Raw genomic sequence first — 20,159 nt, 5'->3', positions numbered from 1 at the left:
TTGCGTCGCAGTTTTAATAACCACTTTAGTTAGGTCATGATCAATAAACTTGGATACTTGATAACCTTTCGTTCTAACGTAAATAATGTCAATTTAACTTATTCTTTTGTGAGAAAAACCATTTTTTTTTTCATCGTCGTAATAAAAGAGGATTTTTCGATAACAATCTCTATGTCGAGCCTGAGAATAAATTCAATTAGAAAGAGTTGTTGATTTTCGCTTAGTTGATCATATACATGATCCATTCATATATAAATCACAGTTCATTAAGAAAGCAAAGAATGAGAATAGATATCTGCATCTGGTAAAATAAATTGCAGACCTTCGCCTACAGTAAGCTGATATGCGTTTTGTCTTATTATACCTACCATCTGTAGAGAATTCAACCAGACTCAGGCTCTTCTATACAACTATATCACTCTTCATAGGTGTTAATTTTCGGTACAGTGTACTCACTACATGCAGTATAACAATATTTCATTGCTAATTGAAAGTGTTAATGATCGCGATTAGCGGAGACCATCGTAAATATGAAATTAAAATATCTTTGAGTTCGATAGTCTTCGACAAATATTTAATCGCCGCTGGCTTTTTTGGCTGGTGTTGTCGCTTTTCTTTGTAACTTCAGTTCAAAAAGTTCTGTTTGAAATTAAATTTCGGATTTTTTTGAATGACTAAACTAATGAATTCGTTTTACCACCAAAGTGGTGTGTTGGGGAGGTATTCCAGAAAGTACAGATAATACAAATACTAATTTAAGTTTCGATTTCCTACCAACTTCACACCTGAATCTAGGCAACCAGAAAGAGAAAAGCAACCTTAATTAACATCTTTATTATCGGTGGAGATTTCCCAGTCCTGAATCTATTACTTCTTTTGGTGTAAAAAGTGTTTTAAAGAAATAGATCAAAAATCTGCTACTTAATTAGGTTTACTATGAATTTTGTTATATAAAGCACATTACGCCCAGAGTTCTTGTCATGTCTGTCGATAGCAGATGCCTTATTCTGTAGAATTAGAACTTTAATATGAGCAACCAACACTGCCAACACAAATTTTTCTTGATTTTCTCAAAAACTTTTCTAAAACACAGGCAGTGGTATCCAAACTGTTGCGATTAATTTATTCCGACAAAAAACTAATTTCTTTAAATTCCTCCTAGATGCTTCGACTCTATAATTTAAATAATACAAAATTTATAGAACTCGTTTTTCCGTTGAAAATGTCATTTTATCTGAAACAGATAAATCGCTATAATATATTGAGACATTGGACCAATAAACCGATAGCTTCCTACATTTGCTATTCCATTTGATCTTCAAAAATTGCTTTGAATGCAGATTTGCGATGGATTTCTTTGATTATATCTCAATATTTCTACATGTGCCATCGGCTGTTGAATCATATGCTCGATATTAATTATTTCAATGTTAAGGTTGTTGCTAGATGTCAAGGTTTCGATGTTGGATACAGTAATCACAATATTTATATTTGCATATCGCTTTGGAATGGTTGAATAATAATTTTTTTTTTCACAATTTCTTCGATGCTTAGATAATCATGAATTTTATGTTCGTTTTAGGTTCGTATTGATACGGGCTTAAGTTCAATGATCTTATGAATGTAACTGTTTTCACAGATGATAGTAACACAAGCACCGATTTGTTATTGATGAGAACGTATGTTCAGATTTTAGATAAGTGAAAAAGGCTACCGTTTACGTGAGAATTTGAAACACAGTATCCGAAAGAAGCATATCGTTTGTGTTTTATGTCTTGATCATTTTTTATGAAGTAACTATATACTCAAAAGTTGCCAACATTGTGTTCACATACGAATATAGGTATATATGTGATCCCTGAAGTGCAGTATACTTTCCATTTCAACGCTCAGTCATTTCAATGTTTGCATCGATCACATTCGATGATCATCACATTATAAGAATATGAGAAATTTAAGAATAAATTAATTGTGTACAGTCACGCGTATAATATAGCGGCTACCCGAAACATAAATTTCGGTATACCATGTAACGAATAATTTAAAAAAAAACATTTTAAATTAAATAATTTTATTTTAGTTCTGATGACACGTTATGGTCACATTACGTGAAAAATAAAACTTTCATTTTTTTTCACTGATCTGAACATAAATATTCTTTTTGAGTTCTCATATTTCAATTAATGTTTCAGCAATGAGTTGATTGATGTCGCGATATTCACAATCTGCTAAAAGTTACTACTGAGTTGTATATAAGGAACTGTATTGAACTATATTAGACTTTATGTCATCTGTTATCAACAGCGACAGTAAAATCAAGTAAATAGCTCTGGCTATTTTGGTCTTATAATAGCAAAATGGTAAAACAAATGAAGTATAAGATTATGCGCCTTGAAAAATTTGAGTAGGAGGAAGTAAAAGATTCGAAACTATATGCCTGCCGTCTGTTTAATTTTTATCGGTAAGACTGAGACTTAAAAGACATCGATGCTTAGATCTTTCATACCTGGCTGGTTGTAAGTGGCCAAAAGTCGAAAAATGGGGTTTTGCTGTCCGGATTTCGTTTCCGTAAGGTGGCGAGAACATGGGCGTGTTTGGGTTCGTTGGAAAGCTGATGTCGAGTACTACCGGGGCAAATATTACCTTCTAAAAATTTGATGATAATCGGCCGAAAATATGACTTCCGGAAAATTTCTCAAAATCGATGTGACCTCGGTGAACTTTGATGAGTGTTTGGTTCAATTATTTCTTATTATTAATGTGGAGGACCTAAGCTTTACACCGGTACCTATATTTAGTAGTTTGGCACGTGACTATGTAACAGATGAAAACTGGGTGTTTCACTCCGCCAAACTACTAAATATGCGTATCACTGTAAAGCTGAGGTTCTCCGTATTCATAATAAGTAATAATTTAATCAAATAAATGCATTAGCGAGGTCACAGCACTCATCAAAATTCACCGAGGGTACATCGATTTTGAGAAATTTTCCGGGAGTCATTTTTTCGGCCGTTTGTCATCAAATTTTTATAAGTTAAAATTTGCCCCAGGAGTACTCGACATCAACTTTCCAACGAACCCATACACGCCAGTGTCCTCACCACCTTACGGAGATGAAATCCGGACTACGAAACCCCATTTTTCGACTTTTGGCCACTTACAACCAGCCAGGTATGGAAGATCAAAAATATCTGAGAGTGGTTTTGGGGCCTAGGCACCAAAGCCTAACTAGGCATATATAAAAAAGTCCCGGAATAAATAGCGCCGATTTCGGTCAGTCGAAATTCAAAAGAATCCCTCATTTTATGTTGATGATATCTTTTCATCAGAATCATTTTGGAAAAATGTGCGACAGCAATAGCAACCACTGTGGGCTTTAGATAAAATTAGTTTTCGTCGTAGTCGTTTGACCAGCTCTGAGAAAATTCAGCAGTTTAACGAAATTTTCATAAACTACTAAGTTTTCTCAGTGCTGGTCAAACTGCTATACAAAACCGAATCTATTTTCTGTTGAAAGCTAACATATTCGTGGTCGTTATTGTGGTCCTATGTCGTTGAAAACGGATTCTGAGGGAAAGATATCATCAAAAGTAGACTTAAATCCAGTATTTAAAAAACAAACAAATATATAGCATCGATGCCTTTTAATATGACGGACTCGCAATTTCAAACATAATAGATCATTGTCAATGTCGTTTGAGATGTCAAATGAGCTGTCATTTTCACAAAGCTAACCACAATGTTAGAAAAATTTATATGGAGCTGTCATTGTTTGAGGTTAGCTTTGTGAAATTGACAACTCATTTGACACTATTTTGAGAGAAAAACCGTTATTTGACACTGATTTATACTTGGGAAGAAGTAAAAGATTCGAAACAATGTTACCGAGAGACTGTATCGACAAATCTACGACTTTCATTAATTTTTCGAATCTTTCACAGCTCATAGCTGCTACTAACTAAAGACTCGTATAATTTGAAAAATCAAAACATTATCAATCGTACATACATGCTAACTGCCTAAAGCGAAAAAACACTGCAATCGCAAACAAAATGAAGAACTTTGAATTATTTCTTTTCTGTAGGTTTCTTTGGCAATACCAGTCTCACACAAGTTCTTTGCCATTCATCAAACAAAAAAAAATGCCACAAATAGTTTATCAGCATTGCAATTTTCCATTAATCCAAATTTGTTGGATAATATGTTTTGTTGAATAATAACAGGAAATTTACATAAGACTATGTCAATTTCCCATTAAACGGTACATCCCTTTAGTGTATAGAAACACAAAAAAAAACGTAGAAACATAAAATGGTTGTTCTCATAGAATGCTAAAATAAAACAAACATTTTAAATTCTTTAACTCTAGCTATTTGCCGTATACAAGTACTTTCTTAGCGTTGGATGTACATACTATACGTAGTTCTAAAAAATAACATTTATAAATTCCTCTTTGAATTAAATGGACATTTCTAAACAAATAAATTGCAAATTTAAATCAATAAATTGTTGATCAATTGAACGATGTCAGGCATAAATTTTCGTTAATATTTTCATGATGGTTGTTATGCTAACCTTTTGTAAACTGCAGATCGTATCACCATATATGATTAAATCTGCTACTTCTTTTTTGAATTGTCGCCTAATATTTGACACAAATTATTTAACTTCGAACGTTTTAACATAAATTTGGCTAGATAAGACAACATAATCTAGAGGTCCTCTAGTTGTCGTTGTCGATAAGAGATAGCCAAGCCATTTCTAAAAGGAAAATTCATGATATTCTGTTTTACTCAGACATTTTACAAGTTAAAAATGACATCAATTACCAGGATATGTATGTCACTACTTCTTAAGTTATTATTACAACTGCTGAATATAGTTTAATTTAGTCGATTGTGTTTCACATCCGAAAGATATAATCTGCAGTCATTTTACTTTTATCTGAATTCGACGTAGAAAACTATTGTTCGACATTCTATTACATGCATGTCTCAAACTTTAATAGGAGATGCATAAAATGTACATTTAATATACCCCTAAATGTGTCTGTATGTTCTCATTATCATAATCCGGTTTCAGACCACCAGCTTTCGTCACTGGATTCAAATTACAGAATGCGCAGTAAAGAACCCACTTTGAAAAGTGTTATGACGAAACTAAAATAGAATTCCTGAAATTTTGGATTTAAATCTATTTAAACAAAACAAAAAAATAATAACTGGTTTAGAGTTCTACATTTTATTTTGTTTTGCCAGAGGTCACCAGAGCCATTTCGCTGAATAAAAAAATAATAAAAAAAATATTTTTCTTTTCCTGCCGATATCAGATGCATTGGAAAATTATTTATTGCTTAACCTTTTGATATAAAGCCGTTTCCAAATTGAATTTAATGATTTACTGTTGTAGAATTCTAAGTTCCATCGTTGCATGCGAAGTATCACATTCATTCCACATGGGAATAAATGTTAAAGTACGCAAAGTCAGTGGAAATAATACACTCGCGGAAAAGTGAATACCGACAAATATTCTTGTTGATTGATATTTTTTCCGCAAAAGTTTCGTTAACAAATGATAATCTAGATTTTAGCTTTCGGAAAATTTTCTTAGGCACGCGTTCACGACCTGCAACGAGTCTAGATTTACATTTCTTGGACAAAATTTCAACCAATTTCAAAACACCACAACTCCTAAATCAGACAGTTCACTTTTCCGCTACCGTAGGAAGAATTGGAGTGAAACAACGCACTTCAAGCAAAAGTGCTATTAATGACAGCTGCCAAATAGAGTACTATTTTGTATGAAATTTTATCCCCATTCTTTTTACAGTGTAAAATTTTGTATGGAGCACTGTCAAGTTTCAGTACCCTATTTAGAGTACCACTTTTGCTTGCAGTGCGTTGAGTGAAATCGATGGACCTTATAATTACATAACAGTAGACTTTGCACAGCATTCTTATAGAAGACTTTGATGCAAAGTGATTCATAAGATTGAATTAAAAATGATAATAGAACTAGTTCCCTAGGTCTCAAAACCGGCTTCAAATATTCTTCACAGACTCTTAGGTCAGTTGTATGCCTTCAAAACTCGAAAAGAGCAATTTTGTTTTCAAATATTTTGAGCGCTGCGGAGTGGGAATATGGGTTAATGTAGGCTTATTGGTAAGATCAGATCTAGTTCCGGTAAGCACAGTATAAAAAAAAATTGTTACCTATCTACCAGTGAAACGTAAAAATGTTTTCCAATGTTGAAAAATACAATCTTATTTATTTTAGATGTTCATCCTGCGTGTTGAACCTACACAGACGACATACATATTAGGACAGATCTTCTACGTATTTTGATATACGTATTTCAATATTCGATTTCAAATCTTTTACTTCATATTCTTGAACGAGTGATTTTCATAAGAGTGCAATAGTCAGGGTTTTCGTTTATTTCTGCCGTTGTGATTGATAACAGATGAATCAGGAGGGTTTTTGCTAACCTCTGACCAAAACTTGACGAGAAAATGAAATTTTCTACTTTTTCACATTTGTCTTCACAACAAGGCATCCGACCGAAGTCGAAGGGGAAACCACTCTTTTGTGATTAACATGGTTAATCAGTTAATCGGTTAATCACCAATATGATTTTGGTGAATACGCACAGTTAATCAGTGATTAACCATGATTAACCACCATATTTCACGATTTATTGAAGTTTTGAGACGATTCCCCCGGTTAAATGCTGGTTAATCACTGATTAATCATGTTAATCATGTTAATCACGTCAATAAAAAAGTGTGGTCTCCCACTCGTCCGAAGTTTCACCTGATGAAATAGTCATGTTCTCAATTTGATCACTTGCGTTGCGAAAAAGACCATTTTCTAACCGGAGTTGTGAAAAAGACAATCCGATTGCGATTACAATATTAATAGCAAAAAATGCAGTGTTGCCAAACAAGTCGAATAGGATCAATATGAAATCTAAAAATACACCTGGTAATCCATCATCAATTTAACCGAATAACCAGTTCACTACTAATCGCTAACATAATGGAGCACAAAAAAAGAGTTAATGTTGTTAAACTAGACAAGCTTGACGATCGATGAATCAGATGACCGGTATCCATCCATGGGTGTACATCTTTAGCAAATATTTGCGTTTATAAATAATTTATGAAAAATTGACGGCTGTTCGGAATATAATATAAAATTGCGACCTGCGTAAACTCGTTACCTCTATGGTATAATGGGATAATAATATTCAATTAAATGTTTTTGTATTTCATTATTAATTTTATACGACAACTTAAGCGCGTCTTTAAGTTATGGAGATGATTTATTGTTGCCGAATGAAATTGGACAAAAAAAAGAGTATTATTCAACGGAGTACATGAGTCTGTTTATCTTCTTCATTTTTGTTCTTTGCCTTATTATTATCCACTTGATTTAAAAACAAAATACAAAACTCTTACATCGAAATCATTGTAAGAAATAATTAGTTGGCGGAAAATTATATGAAGTCTGAAAAATCGATTAAATTAATTAACTGTATGCACCGATTGCGTAAAGATTTATACGTGTAAAAGAGAAGATGGATATCCACATCGAATAAAATGCATCAAGGACATTACTTGTTACTCCGTTATAACATCTTGTTCCTTGAGAATTGAGCATGCACCTCGACATGAGTATTTATAGACGATAAAGAAGACAAGCCTTTTGTATATTGATGACATGAGGATGATTTATATACATTTCAATAATTAATTCTACGATAAATTGGTTTGATTCGTCTGTATAAAGTGTTACGGACTTAATCAACTTGTCACATCGATTTACATATACAACATAAATACAAAAAGGACATCGCTGCTCATATTTCATTTAATTTATTTTTAAAAGTGTAAAATTTTCTATGATAGCGGACATTGTCAATGTTTACCATCTTTTGTTGCATAGTTAGGTTGCTAGAGAGGGCATTGATGTTTCCCATTCTTGTCATCGTTTTTCCATCTTGTTTATTTTGAAAATAAATAGAATAATCAAGCCAATAAAGAAGTTGGTATTAAAGACATTTTAGTCACGGTGCGCTTCATTGCACTTTAATTAAGCAAATTTGATCTTTTATTGGATAGTATTCATCTGATTCGTCTGAATTGAGTAGAACTGATTCAGACTGTAATCGTTATACGATGAAATGCTAAAAGTAATGGTAGAAGAAATTGGTGCTATGGGTGCAAGGGAAGCTAGTGAAGACTGTTTGCATTTTAAAAATTGAGATTTTCGAAAGTTTTCGAACAGTAGTTTTTCTAGCGACATAGTCGGTTAACAGTTGTAGTATAGAGTGACGTTTCTTTACAAAAACCCATAATTTTTTTTTTAATTTGTCCGTAGAAAAGACGGCAGCAGATCAACGTTTTCTTCACAGTTGACCACAGCGGCGAAACGTGATGACATCTGAGTCACACCCTCACTGCTTATGGCATTCAACGTAATTATTTATTCCAACAACTTTACTTTACTTTACCGGCGCTACAGCCACTTGTGGGCCTTGGCCTGGTCGAGAATCCGGTTCCATCGTGCCCGGTCATTCGCTGCACTTTGCCAACCTCTTATTCCCAGCGCCCGAAGATCTGATTCGACGCCATCTATCCATCGCATTTTAGGGCGTCCAACTCCTCTTCGCCCTTCTGGATCATTTCGCAATAACATTGAGCGGGCTCTGTTACCACATTCCAACGACACCACATTTAATATAACTCACATCACGTTAACGTGAGGAATGTCCCTCTACGGCGAACTTTTTCAGATCTGATGAACACTATCCAAAAATATCAAATTTACCACTTATATGTGTATTCAAGCACACCGTGAGCGACTTTAATCGAACATTGATGGTAGAGATCGATTTTTTTTATTTTAAAACAAAAATTTGTTGCCAAATTTATTAGTGGAATTAATTGCGCCTCGATTCAAGAATAGATCATCAAATTTATTTCTCTGCCATAAAATTAGCATTTTTGAAGAAGGAAAAAAAACGTCCAAATATTTATTTCTGCAGGTTATTGACATTGACCAAATAAAAGTTAAATTCTGTTTGTATCAAAAATCGTTTAGTGATGTCGTGTTTCATCAAAATTTTCTTATCCTGCCTAGTAAATAGTTGAATTTAAGAATGTGGCATTTTTAGCCCATTTGTTATACTAAAAATGTCTGCATTAAGTCTACTGAATTGATGTACTAAAATACAAGCTGAAACGCAATGAGTTAAAACCGAATGTAAAAAGAAGTAATACAATCGAAGGTAATAGGAGATAATACAGTAAGATGCAGTGAAATTTCAGCACTAGCTTCATGCGGATGAAGTGTATACAGTGTATAATATACCCGCACGCGCGTGATAATAGTAAGACCGAATAAAGACGTATAAACAGTTTCGATTGTTTGTGTGGATCAGCTGAAAAACAGCTGAAACAAATTCATGCTGAAATTTCACTGCTTCTAACTGTACCACCGGAAGTAGAGAAACATCCAAAGAACTATCGGAATTATGCCTACTGATGTAAATTTGATGACTAAAAATACATAAGCCCAAACTCATTGCAAATAGCTAAAAACGACTGTAAGAAGGTCGGACGCGTGATATCGATTCCGCATTAACTCTTTCAACCATTTTGGAAAACAGAAAATTTCTGCAATATGCCCCCTGATGTAGATTTATCAGATTGGATCGAAGAAACAGATTAGGAGATACAAAAATAAACGTATTAGGGGCCGTTCATAAATTACGTAACGCAAATACCCGGGGGGGGGGGTGTTGACCTGGCGTTACGGTCCATACATTTTTTTTAAAGTTCCATACATGTTAGCGTTACAGACCCGGGGGGGGGTCTGAAGATTATCAATTTTTGCGTTACGTAATTTATGAACGGCCCCTTATTAAAAATAATCAACGCACTTCATTTATCATAGTCGACAGCTTTTAAATAGAGTACAGTGTTTTACAGTTGTGTGACACACTGTCAAGTTTCAGTACACTTATTTAGAGTATTATTCAATTCATGCTTGAAGTGCGTTGTAATAAAGCATTGTATGTCGCTTGGACAATCAAAAATAAATCAATATCGCGCCATTTTTCAAAATTCATTCTTTACTATCCCAAAAACAGTTTTTCGTTTGGGACAACATCTGCATCCATAACGGCTAAAGAGTGGAACTTATGAAAACTGTCAAGCATCGATAATGTTTCAAACACTCCCAAAAGAGCATAAATTTGTGTGTATGTGCTAGTGAGTTGGTACAAGTGAAGAACGAACATAAAAACATTTTGAAAGAAAGACCTAAAATTAAATAAACAAAATGCCAAAAATAGCAAAAATAAATAGTTCTAGTGATAGTTAATTTACTGCTTTGAGTCAATTAAATTTTGGTTTAACGATTTGTGTACGTTTGTTGATTGGTAAAATTCACATTTTCCTTTCTGATATGCAATCGTTTTGTTCGGTTTCCTTGTGCAGTACATGTACACGGCAATAATATAAATTGTGTGATATGTATTGGATGTATGCTGTTTAGTGTTTACAAAAACAAACTAGAAAAATAAAAACGCATCGACTGCGGAATTTAAATCGAATTTTCACATAATTTTATAGGTTTGTCGTTGCTTGTGAAAATGACGAAAAATCGTGGCTAGCAGAAAACGAGTGTGAAAGCAAAGAGAAATAATATCGGTCCACGAATTTACCTTCATTTTGTTCTTTAATATCGCAACTGCAGACTATATTTTCTCGACACATTCGTACGACATGTCTAGTTCGCCATCACACAGTGCCACAAAGATACCAACAAACAACAGTGCGGATGGACCGCAAACACAAGGAACTAAAGATGATGACATGAATAAATATTTAATGGAACCACAGGAACGACCACTGATCATACGTACTAGCAGAGCATTCAGACACTTTAAAAATCCACCACAGCCTCACATGTGCATCAGAGATCATACCGTTGATGGCCATGAGCTATTCATTAATGTCATGAGTTGGACCCGAATCGTGATGCCACAGAATTCGGATGATCCAATTCCATTGTATGGGGGGATGAAGGTTTGTTGGAATGATTGGATAAAAGGAAAATTGGCTCAGGTCAATTAATGTGATGAATAAATTTGTGCAGGTTCTGCCAGGCAGTCCACGATCTCCGCCTTTAGTTTATGCTGTCATGGCTAATCCAGATTTTCTAAAACATGTCGGTCGCAATTGTCCTGACTTAGAGGTATGGCTGTTTTGTTATTATAATTTTTGTTTTTGTATTCGGTGTTGCTCTAATTACAAAGATTTTCGTTGTTGGAAAATACCCGACGTGTATAGTCAATGAAACCGATGTATTTGTTTTGAATATTCCCAATAAACGTCAGAGTCTCGTGTATATGAATTTTGCTTCGAAATGAAAGTGAATTTTTTAGTTTCATTGAGTTTTCACACGTATACAGAAAATATTCGAATTAGAATTACATGTACGGCTCAATTTCACACTTTATACCGGATGCCGACCTTTAAACATTTTATTATCCACTCACAAACAACAATGTTAATTCCGAAATGAAATAAGTGTCTTCTGCAAATAACAAGTTGTTCGTCTGTCCAGTTCGCCCGTGTTGACTATAAGTTGAATGTATCCGAATTAGATACAAACAAATTCTGTAAGACTTCGAACCAACGGTTGAATGTTAGGTGTGGATAGGTTTCAAAGGCTGTGGAATCACAAGCTTGGAAGCAGTTATTAAAACGGGAAAATGAGAGTTATGTCGAGGAAAAAAGTTAGTCTAGAAAAAAGTTTTGGTAAAGGTGTAACTACTCCGACGAGCAATATTCTTTCATAACGTTTAAACTGAGGAAATCTTAACCGATTTTCATACTATTTTAATTGGAAGCGGTTCGTTACTATATGTACTTTATGAGATATAAACAACAGATTTATCAGACAAATGTCTTTCAAACCACAGAGTGACCACGAAGAGAGCGGAGAGTGGTTTCAAAAAAGATCTTAAGACATGTACACTCCGTTGCTGCGACCTCTTAGACACCATTGCGCATGCAGATGGTTTTTGTTATATTTGAAAAATATATTTGGGTTATTGAATCGAACATCAGAATTTTCTTTTTAACCGAATCTTCAAATCGACCCTTTTTAGATTATTTTAGCTAGGCCACCCAACGATTTTTTGCTACTCCAATTTTTCTTAAATTAAAGCTTACATTGTTCACCCTTTTTTTAGGAGAAACGTGTTTTAATTGAGCTAATGTGTGACTTCGTAGAGGCTATGAATCCTGGTCTGAAACTTGCAAGGTAAGACGTTCTTTCCTATTCCTATTTGCATAACACAAGTGGTAAAAACTCCTGAGCTTTAAGCATTTACCTTTAGTCACTTATAATATGAATATTATGAATTACTCAGAATACCTAATAGACTTGCCGTAAGTTTAACAACCTATCCAACCGTTTATCGTTGCAGGGAAGCTGAAGTTCTAAAAGATCGAGACCTATCCGGCGAACTAAAAGATATCTGGGGTGCTGTACAGGCCCAACGGGAACGCGAAAAGGATGGTCCTAGTACAGACACAACGGCTGCACCATCCTATGAAAATTATCTGGCCGCCCAAAAACAGGTGACGTACATCGAATTCGGCCCTGATTTTGCAGCGGAACAAGCTGCTCAGGTAATGCAAAACGAGTCGCCTTACCAAACGCAACAATCCACACAACAAATCCAACAGCCAATACCAAATGATGAATCATCAAACGATCTGAATAAATCATCGCCCTCAAGTGCAATTAATTTAACCAACAAGTCAATCAACGGTAAGAATAGCAAAGACAAAGTCAATTCGAGCGAAAAAGATGGTGAAGATAAACTGGACAGTGTTGAGAAATCGAAAGAAATCTCGTCGGACGTGCAAACGAACGCCGATTCCAAACCGGTTAAGCCAATAGAAGCTGAAGCAAATACTACGCCAAATAAGAAAACAAAGTCTGGTACCGATGCCAGCTCATTGAAATCTCCTACTCCCCCCACTGCCAACACAAATCCGATAGCGGCGAATAATGCAGTCACACCGCCCGCATCAATGAAAAAAGAAAAACTCGGTGGCTTCTTGCCGAACGGTTGTCACAACATATTCCCGTTCATTAAGTCAAAGAACAATCACAGCAAGAAAGATGGCAAAGAGAAGAAAATGAAAAATGTCATCGATTTCGTGAGCAATTCAAAAATTGAGATTAACAATAAGATGGCAACGGAGAATGAGAGTGGATTCAAGGATGATGCCAATGTGGAAAAGATGCAAAAGTTAAAATTGTAGGTTCGATGAGGTTTTGGTTTGGATTTCTTTTTCTTTATCTACGCTCTTTATTTTCCTCTCGTGTTTGTTTGATGGATTGATTGATTGACGAAAGTAATTTAGATACCGATGCTAGCTTAAGTTTAAGTTTTGCCACACAACATCTTAACATACAACGTCAGGTTCCAACGATAAAATTTAATTTAAAAAAAAATGAAGCCAGTGAAAATGTTCCAATTGCTAATTAATGGCCGCAGAAGTCACAGTGATTAGTCTTTTAAAAAAATGAATCGTCTGTCTTTGTATTAAAAAATAATTCTCCGACTCTACATGACCCAGTCTTATGCATTTAGACACACAACACTTACGATTGGTGTGTTATTTCAAATTTTTATGAATTTCGGATAATTAACTGAACTGTATTCATATAGGGTGCGGTTAATGACTTACAATCACGCAATAGTTTTCATATGACCACACAAGTGTGTCATCATTCGGCTAGTGGTTCACATTAAAATAAACGAATAAATTCGCGGAAATATTATTTAAAATGGAAATTGATAATTTACTATGCCGTTACGGCCCGATGGTTATCAGTCAATTTTTGATCTGCTTTACTCAATTTAGACGAAATAATTTATAGGGTGGATTGGGTAGGAATTTCATAATTAGTATTCCATTTCCACACATCTAAAATTGACTGTTAATTCTTTTAATGTAAATGTAGGTGTATGCTCTGCCTATGAAAATTTGATTTGTTGAATTAAATGCCGCCATACAGTGGTGAATCCAGATAATTTTTTGATCTAGGCGATTGGAATTGGAAAGTCTAGACATGGGCGGTTAAATATTTTTTGCTTCTTTTTAATACGAATATGCTATTGGCACCGGGTGCCAATAGTCTCTTTATTATACTGTGGTTAATGGCACCGGGTGCCAATAGTTTCTTTATAATACTGGGGCTAATGGCACCGGGTGCCAATAGTCTCTTTACCTGGTGCCATTAACCACAGCATTATATAAAAACTATGGCATCCGGTGCCATTAGCTCCAGTATAATAAAGAGACTATTGGCACCCAATACACAATCCTAGGGAATTCATCTTTTTACGAAATGTAACACAAAGAAGAATTTTCGATCATAGGGAACTCATCCCTTTACGAAATGTGTCGTAAAGGCGTTTTGTAGAATATTGGGAAATTCATCCTTTTACGAAATGTAACGCAAAGGCGGATTGTTCGATCCTAGAGAATTCATCTTTTTCCGAAATGTAGCGTTAAGGGCGGATTGCTCGATCTGAGGGAATGCATCCTCTTACGAAATGTAACGTTAAGGTAACTTGTTCGATCTGAGTGAATTCGACCTTTTACGAAAAGTAGTTTGAAGGCATTTTGTTCGATCTGACATTTTATAAAAAAGATCTTAACGAATCAAACAATCTACCTTTACGTTACATTTCGTAAAAGGATGACTTCACTCTGAAATTTTTGCAAACCTTCGGGTTTTTTAAACTTCCGAAATTTTTCCGAAGCGGCAAAATTTAATTTTCGTAATTTCAAATCTCCGAAATTTGGAAATTTTGACGCTCTGAGGTACAATTTCGGAGAATTCGAAAAACGTTTCGGAGGTTTCGAAAAATTTCGACGTTTCTCGATCACCGTTTCTTTACGTATATTTATTAACAGATCTATTCTAAGCGTTTTTTCCCCATTTTTGTACGAGTTTCACAGTTTCTTTATTTCTCGCGGTGACAATAGTCTCTTTATAATACTGTGGCTAATGGCACCGGATGGGATTAGCCTTAGTATAATAAAGAGACTAATTTCACCCGGTTCCATTAATCACAGTATTATGAAGAGACTATTCGCACCCGATGCCAATAGTTTCTTCCTTTCTAATACCATACACAATGTATATACTTATACTCGTTCGAAAAATTCCATGTGTAATTTGGAACCCAGTTCATTTTGGTGGAACTTCAGTACGTAACCACTGAATCACACCTTCCGGATGTTAAGATTAAATATATAATTACTTGGAATTAGAAACGCAGAATAATTCGAAAATGGCAAACGTATTTCGTTATGATCAATGAATAATCTTTTACTTCCATTGTTTGAAGTATCATCTGGTGTATGAACTAAAAAGGCACCTCAGTCAAAATTTGTAGCTTATTTGGGTTTATGAAAAGTTTCAATTCCTATAGATTTCTCATAGTAACTTTACTTAACATTGTTGAAGAACCTTTTTTAGAAACTAACTGCAATTCACTTCGTAAAATATTACCTATAGACTCCATTATGTTACAATTGGAACAGTGATCTGAAAGACACAAACAAAAATAGACAATGTTAAAGGACTGCAATGAACGCAACGGAAAAACTTGATCTCATAAAATAACGGAAAAAAATTTCTTAAAACGAATTCGATTAAGAAGACTATAAAAATTATTACTTGTAATAACATAAGTGCTTTGACGTCAGAAAAAAATGGTTTTTTAAAATTAATAATAAAAAAGTTAGTCGACAACATGTTAGCTTCCACGTTGATGTAATGTTCATTGCCAATAATAAAATTGATTGAAACATGTAAATGACAATGACTAGATCGTATTGTATTTAACTCAACTTGTGCATTAATTGATGTTTTTTATAGACAAATTTTGAGAAAAAAAATTGTTGAAAAATAATAATCAACCGAAAACACTCGTGCAACTTAAACAGTCCTTGATTTTCAAATGAAAAAACATAACCCGTTTACACAACGACAAATATAGGTTGAAGTAAAAAGCAATTTTTTTCAAAAAATTGAATAATATTTATAATTAAAAATAGTATCATCATCATCGTCATCGTCGTCACACCGCAAGAGCCCAGAGCCCAATATTTGGGAATTAATTCACAAAAATTCCCAAAAAAAATCCCTTTTTTTCTTTGCATTTTCATAGTATTTCCATAGTATTTCAACGCTCTTGAACTTTTCCTGAGCATTTAATTATAAAAATGTAAAGAAAAAAAATTGGGAATTTTTGGAAATTAATTCCCAAATGTTAGGCTCTGAAACCACACATGTCATGTATTTAAAGAAGTTGTTCATACATTTTCATAATAAGTTATTGAAATTATTGTTCCCCTTTCGAAACACCATCACAATATTATTATTATAATAGATAAATAGCATAGGCGTTCGTATGTTCCATTTTGTCCATTTCCATTTATCGAAGCCACTTGCTAGTTTCATGATCCTTTACACAGTAGCTGATGAAAGGAAAGAAAAATTAAGAAGAAACGAGTTTAACATTCAATTGAGTTAACGTCCAACTTTGGTTACACATAACATTACGCATCAGACACCAGTTCTTTATTTGATTAGATTCCCACATTTTTCCTCAATAATTTTTTACTATTGAACTAGTGATCTAAACCAAAATATTTACGGGAAGCTATTGAAGAATCGAATAAGAATTAAATTTCACCTCGGTGTCCTATGATGCTCTAAAACTTTCTGGTCACAAACCAATTAGAATCTAAATTAGAAATAGTCAAAGTCTAATAAAAGGAAAAGATGTGAGTGAATTTCGAAATAGTCTGAATGGTGTCTTAGGCATTCTTTTTATAGAAAAAAAAATCAAACTGTCAGCTGCTACTGTCAGGGATCGTAAAACGAGCAAAATGCTTTAATTGTTTAATTTAAGAACAAAAAGAAAATCCAATTATATCCAGCATCCCAAACATTTTATGTTTTATTGACCTTACTATTTATGTGATTTCTGGTAATTTAGAAATTTAGTGAAAATTTACATTTTGAGAACACACGGAAAGTGTAATAATTTATCGATTTGCGTTTTGATTTTTTAAGAGTGTAATATCGATTTTAGTAATGACAAGACCACACTATGCATTTCTGAACTTTAAGTCTAAGAGTTAAATAATTTTTTTTTTGTGCATTTAACAAATTAACTAGAAAGATCTAAAGATTAATTTATTGGACATGTAGCGACAGACTGCCGAGTAAAAGACACGAAGCATTCATCTGTTTTCAGTGATTGTTATAAATGATTTGGTAAGATATGCGGAAACGGAAAACGGTTTTATTAGTGACTTATGTCCGTCGCTGTTATTTAAGACGAAAAAAACAAGAATAAGAAAAACATTTTTGAAATTTAGTTTTATCGAATAACGAAACGCAATAATGTAAAACATTTTTCTATTCTGATTGCAAATTGTTTTTTTTTTCCTCTTTTCTATCCCAGTAAAACTAAAAATTATTAGGAGATTATTTCCTTACTTTCGAATTTTTTTTGAAAATAATAATTTTGAATTATGTAATTTTACGATTATAAATAACAATATACAGTGAACAATGATATATAAAATATACAATTTTATATATAGAATGATAACGATGTGGTTTTGATTTTACTGATTGGAAGCTTAGAAGTCCCGAACAATTTCACTAAGCATAAGCATCGCACTTTTTCCACTGATGATGCAAGCGTAGGCTAGATTGGACTTGATGCACTGAGTATAAAACACAACCTCATTGGCTCCAATCAATTCTGGATTCTTTACTTAAGCGACGTGATCTAATTATCGGTCTTGGAGACTAACGGAGTAGCATATTGTTTTTGATGTCTCTGTGTGGTAAGACTAACATTATGCATCAGCTAGGAGAGGGACTTTGGGTTTATCTTTGCAGCGACACATAATAAATATTATGCACCTGTGTGTGTCCAAATGTCTATTTTGACGAGCTGGATTATGATCCGCGCTTTCGGCTTAAAATCACAACCACCAACTCGTCAAAATAAATAGGCTGATGCTATTCGCACGCGCGTGCTAATAGCCATTCCTTATTGTAATTGACTATTCGCACGCGCGTGCAAATAGCCATTCCACACTGTAGAAGACTATTCAAACGCGCGTGCGAATAGCCATTTCACATTGGATTTAACTATTCGCACGCGCGTGCGAATAGCTATAAGCCTATGAGTATTGGCGCGGCGCGAAAATCATATTCGTATTTTACATGGGCGCTCGATTTCGCGTGCGAATAGCCAATACTCGTAAGACTCATAGATCAACAAACGGCAATGAAATAGTGTCTTCATTTATACACAGACAAGCTCCGAAATAGGTATTTATGCAAAAAGTTGCGAAAAGAGGTTTCGCAACGTGTTACATACAAGGTTGTTTGCAACCAGCTGCGAAAAGTGAACTTTTGAAATGGAAAACACAGAACTACGGAAAATTACGTGATGGTTAGAGATGTTGCTCCATGAGCAATTGGTGTTAGTGTCATGGGTTCAAGATTCGGTCAGAACAGAATTATTATTTACGATTAATAGCTCAAAAGGAGTGATAAAAAGTGAGTGATTAAAATTAAACTTGAGCAATAAAAACTCAAGTGTTCAAAAAAAAAACTTTTTGTTCCAATATCGAACACCATATTTTCCAATATATATGATGAAGATGTTCTCCATTGTAAATTCATATGTTCCAAAACGTTTTTCGCTTTATTCTACCAAAAAATGATTTGTTCCAAAGTGGACCAATCACGGAAAAAAATAATGTAGCTGTGGTACCCATAAGTGGACTTAGCACGGTCTTTATTTTGGCCGAGGCTGTGTGCCCCATATTGGAAAAACTGTAGTGAAAAAGGATGTATGCCGGATATATGTGGCTGTATGCCGGATATACATGGCTGTACTACTTATATTATAGCGTTACTTCTTATAGCCCTGAGACACATAATATAGCTGTGTGATTTATAATATGGGTACACCACTCATATTATGACGTTTATGACCCACCTAAGTACTAACCGCGCCGATTGATGCTTAACCCGAGAAACTAACTGAAACCTGTGCTACTGATGTGCTAACTTTACTTGTGCTATGACATGTTTTTATTTTGAAGCGTTGTTATTACAATATGGACTGTGTAGCTATATTATTCGATAACAATGAAGTTTTGAACAAAATTTATGAAATATTTTACACTTGCTAGCATTTACTAATCAGCATTTTTAGTCATTTTATGGAACAATTTTGGTTGTCATAATTGTTTCGAAATAGTGAAAAACAATCAAATGGTTGGTAACTTAATTGTCAACAAAATTTGTTCAAGTCTTATTTAGACAACCGAAAATTTGACATCATTTTTCTGGGCTTCCTAATCGAAATCTTTAACACCGAGTGTTTTCAGTTTTTTGCAAAGGAAACTAACACATTTCTATTTTAAAAATGTGGGTTTAAGAAAATGTTGATACGCAAGTATAAAAAAATCACAATCACAATGAAGCGGTAAACAAGTCGCGAAAAAAAAAAGTTTGAAAAGAAATATCAAAAGAATTTCCAACGAAGCCAAAGATTATGATTTTCAAAAGCCGCGTTCTCAGAAAAAGCTAGGAACCGACTAGGAACTGTCATCTTATGTATTCTTAGTGCCCGACGGTATTCACGAATGTCAGTCACTTTTACTTCTACTTCACTAACTGTTCTTCATTTTTAACGAATTCAATTTTGGTCGAGATATTTTTGTAAAAAGATATCGTCGAAAATAAAATACGAGACGCCCCGATGTCGGCTAATATTTAAGCTCAGCGGTCAGCTCTTAACCAAGCTGCTGCAACGAAAAAAATCCATTCTTCTTAGAACACACTTAGAAGTATTTTGGATGAGAGAGCTTGCAGCAGAAAACTTGTGTAAAAGTTTGACATTATCGACTACTCTACAGTGTGCTGACAAAATATTGCACAGGGCCTCTGGAAAGAGAAATACGACCCTGAAACATCAGAGTACCGCAGCGCGCAGTAACTTAAAATAG

At 34.3% G+C, this 20,159-nt stretch overlaps 1 protein-coding gene across 4 annotated transcripts; it reads left to right on the top strand.

Annotated features, from left to right (window-relative positions):
* Positions 1 to 10,262: 10,262 nt before the first annotated feature.
* Positions 10,263 to 13,735, top strand: LOC119080319. Of its 4 annotated transcripts, none has more exons than XM_037188596.1 (5): positions 10,263 to 10,431; positions 10,641 to 11,096; positions 11,167 to 11,265; positions 12,269 to 12,339; positions 12,506 to 13,660. In XM_037188596.1, the coding sequence occupies exons 2-5, from the start codon at positions 10,794 to 10,796 to the stop codon at positions 13,350 to 13,352; spliced, it is 1,320 nt and encodes a 439-aa protein (XP_037044491.1). In that variant the 5' UTR covers positions 10,263 to 10,431; positions 10,641 to 10,793; the 3' UTR covers positions 13,353 to 13,660. The 4 variants fall into 4 exon arrangements, with proteins under 4 accessions (XP_037044491.1, XP_037044490.1, XP_037044488.1 ...); XM_037188595.1 differs by having other exon boundaries at positions 10,263 to 10,447; XM_037188593.1 differs by having other exon boundaries at positions 10,263 to 10,447; positions 10,564 to 11,096.
* The last annotated feature ends 6,424 nt before the right edge of the window (positions 13,736 to 20,159 follow it).

This window comes from Bradysia coprophila, unplaced genomic scaffold, assembly GCF_014529535.1.
Source record: "Bradysia coprophila strain Holo2 unplaced genomic scaffold, BU_Bcop_v1 contig_350, whole genome shotgun sequence".
Lineage (NCBI taxonomy): Eukaryota > Metazoa > Arthropoda > Insecta > Diptera > Sciaridae > Bradysia > Bradysia coprophila.
The sequence above is the reverse complement of the archived record's forward strand: the minus strand, read 5'-3'. Positions and strand labels throughout refer to the sequence as shown.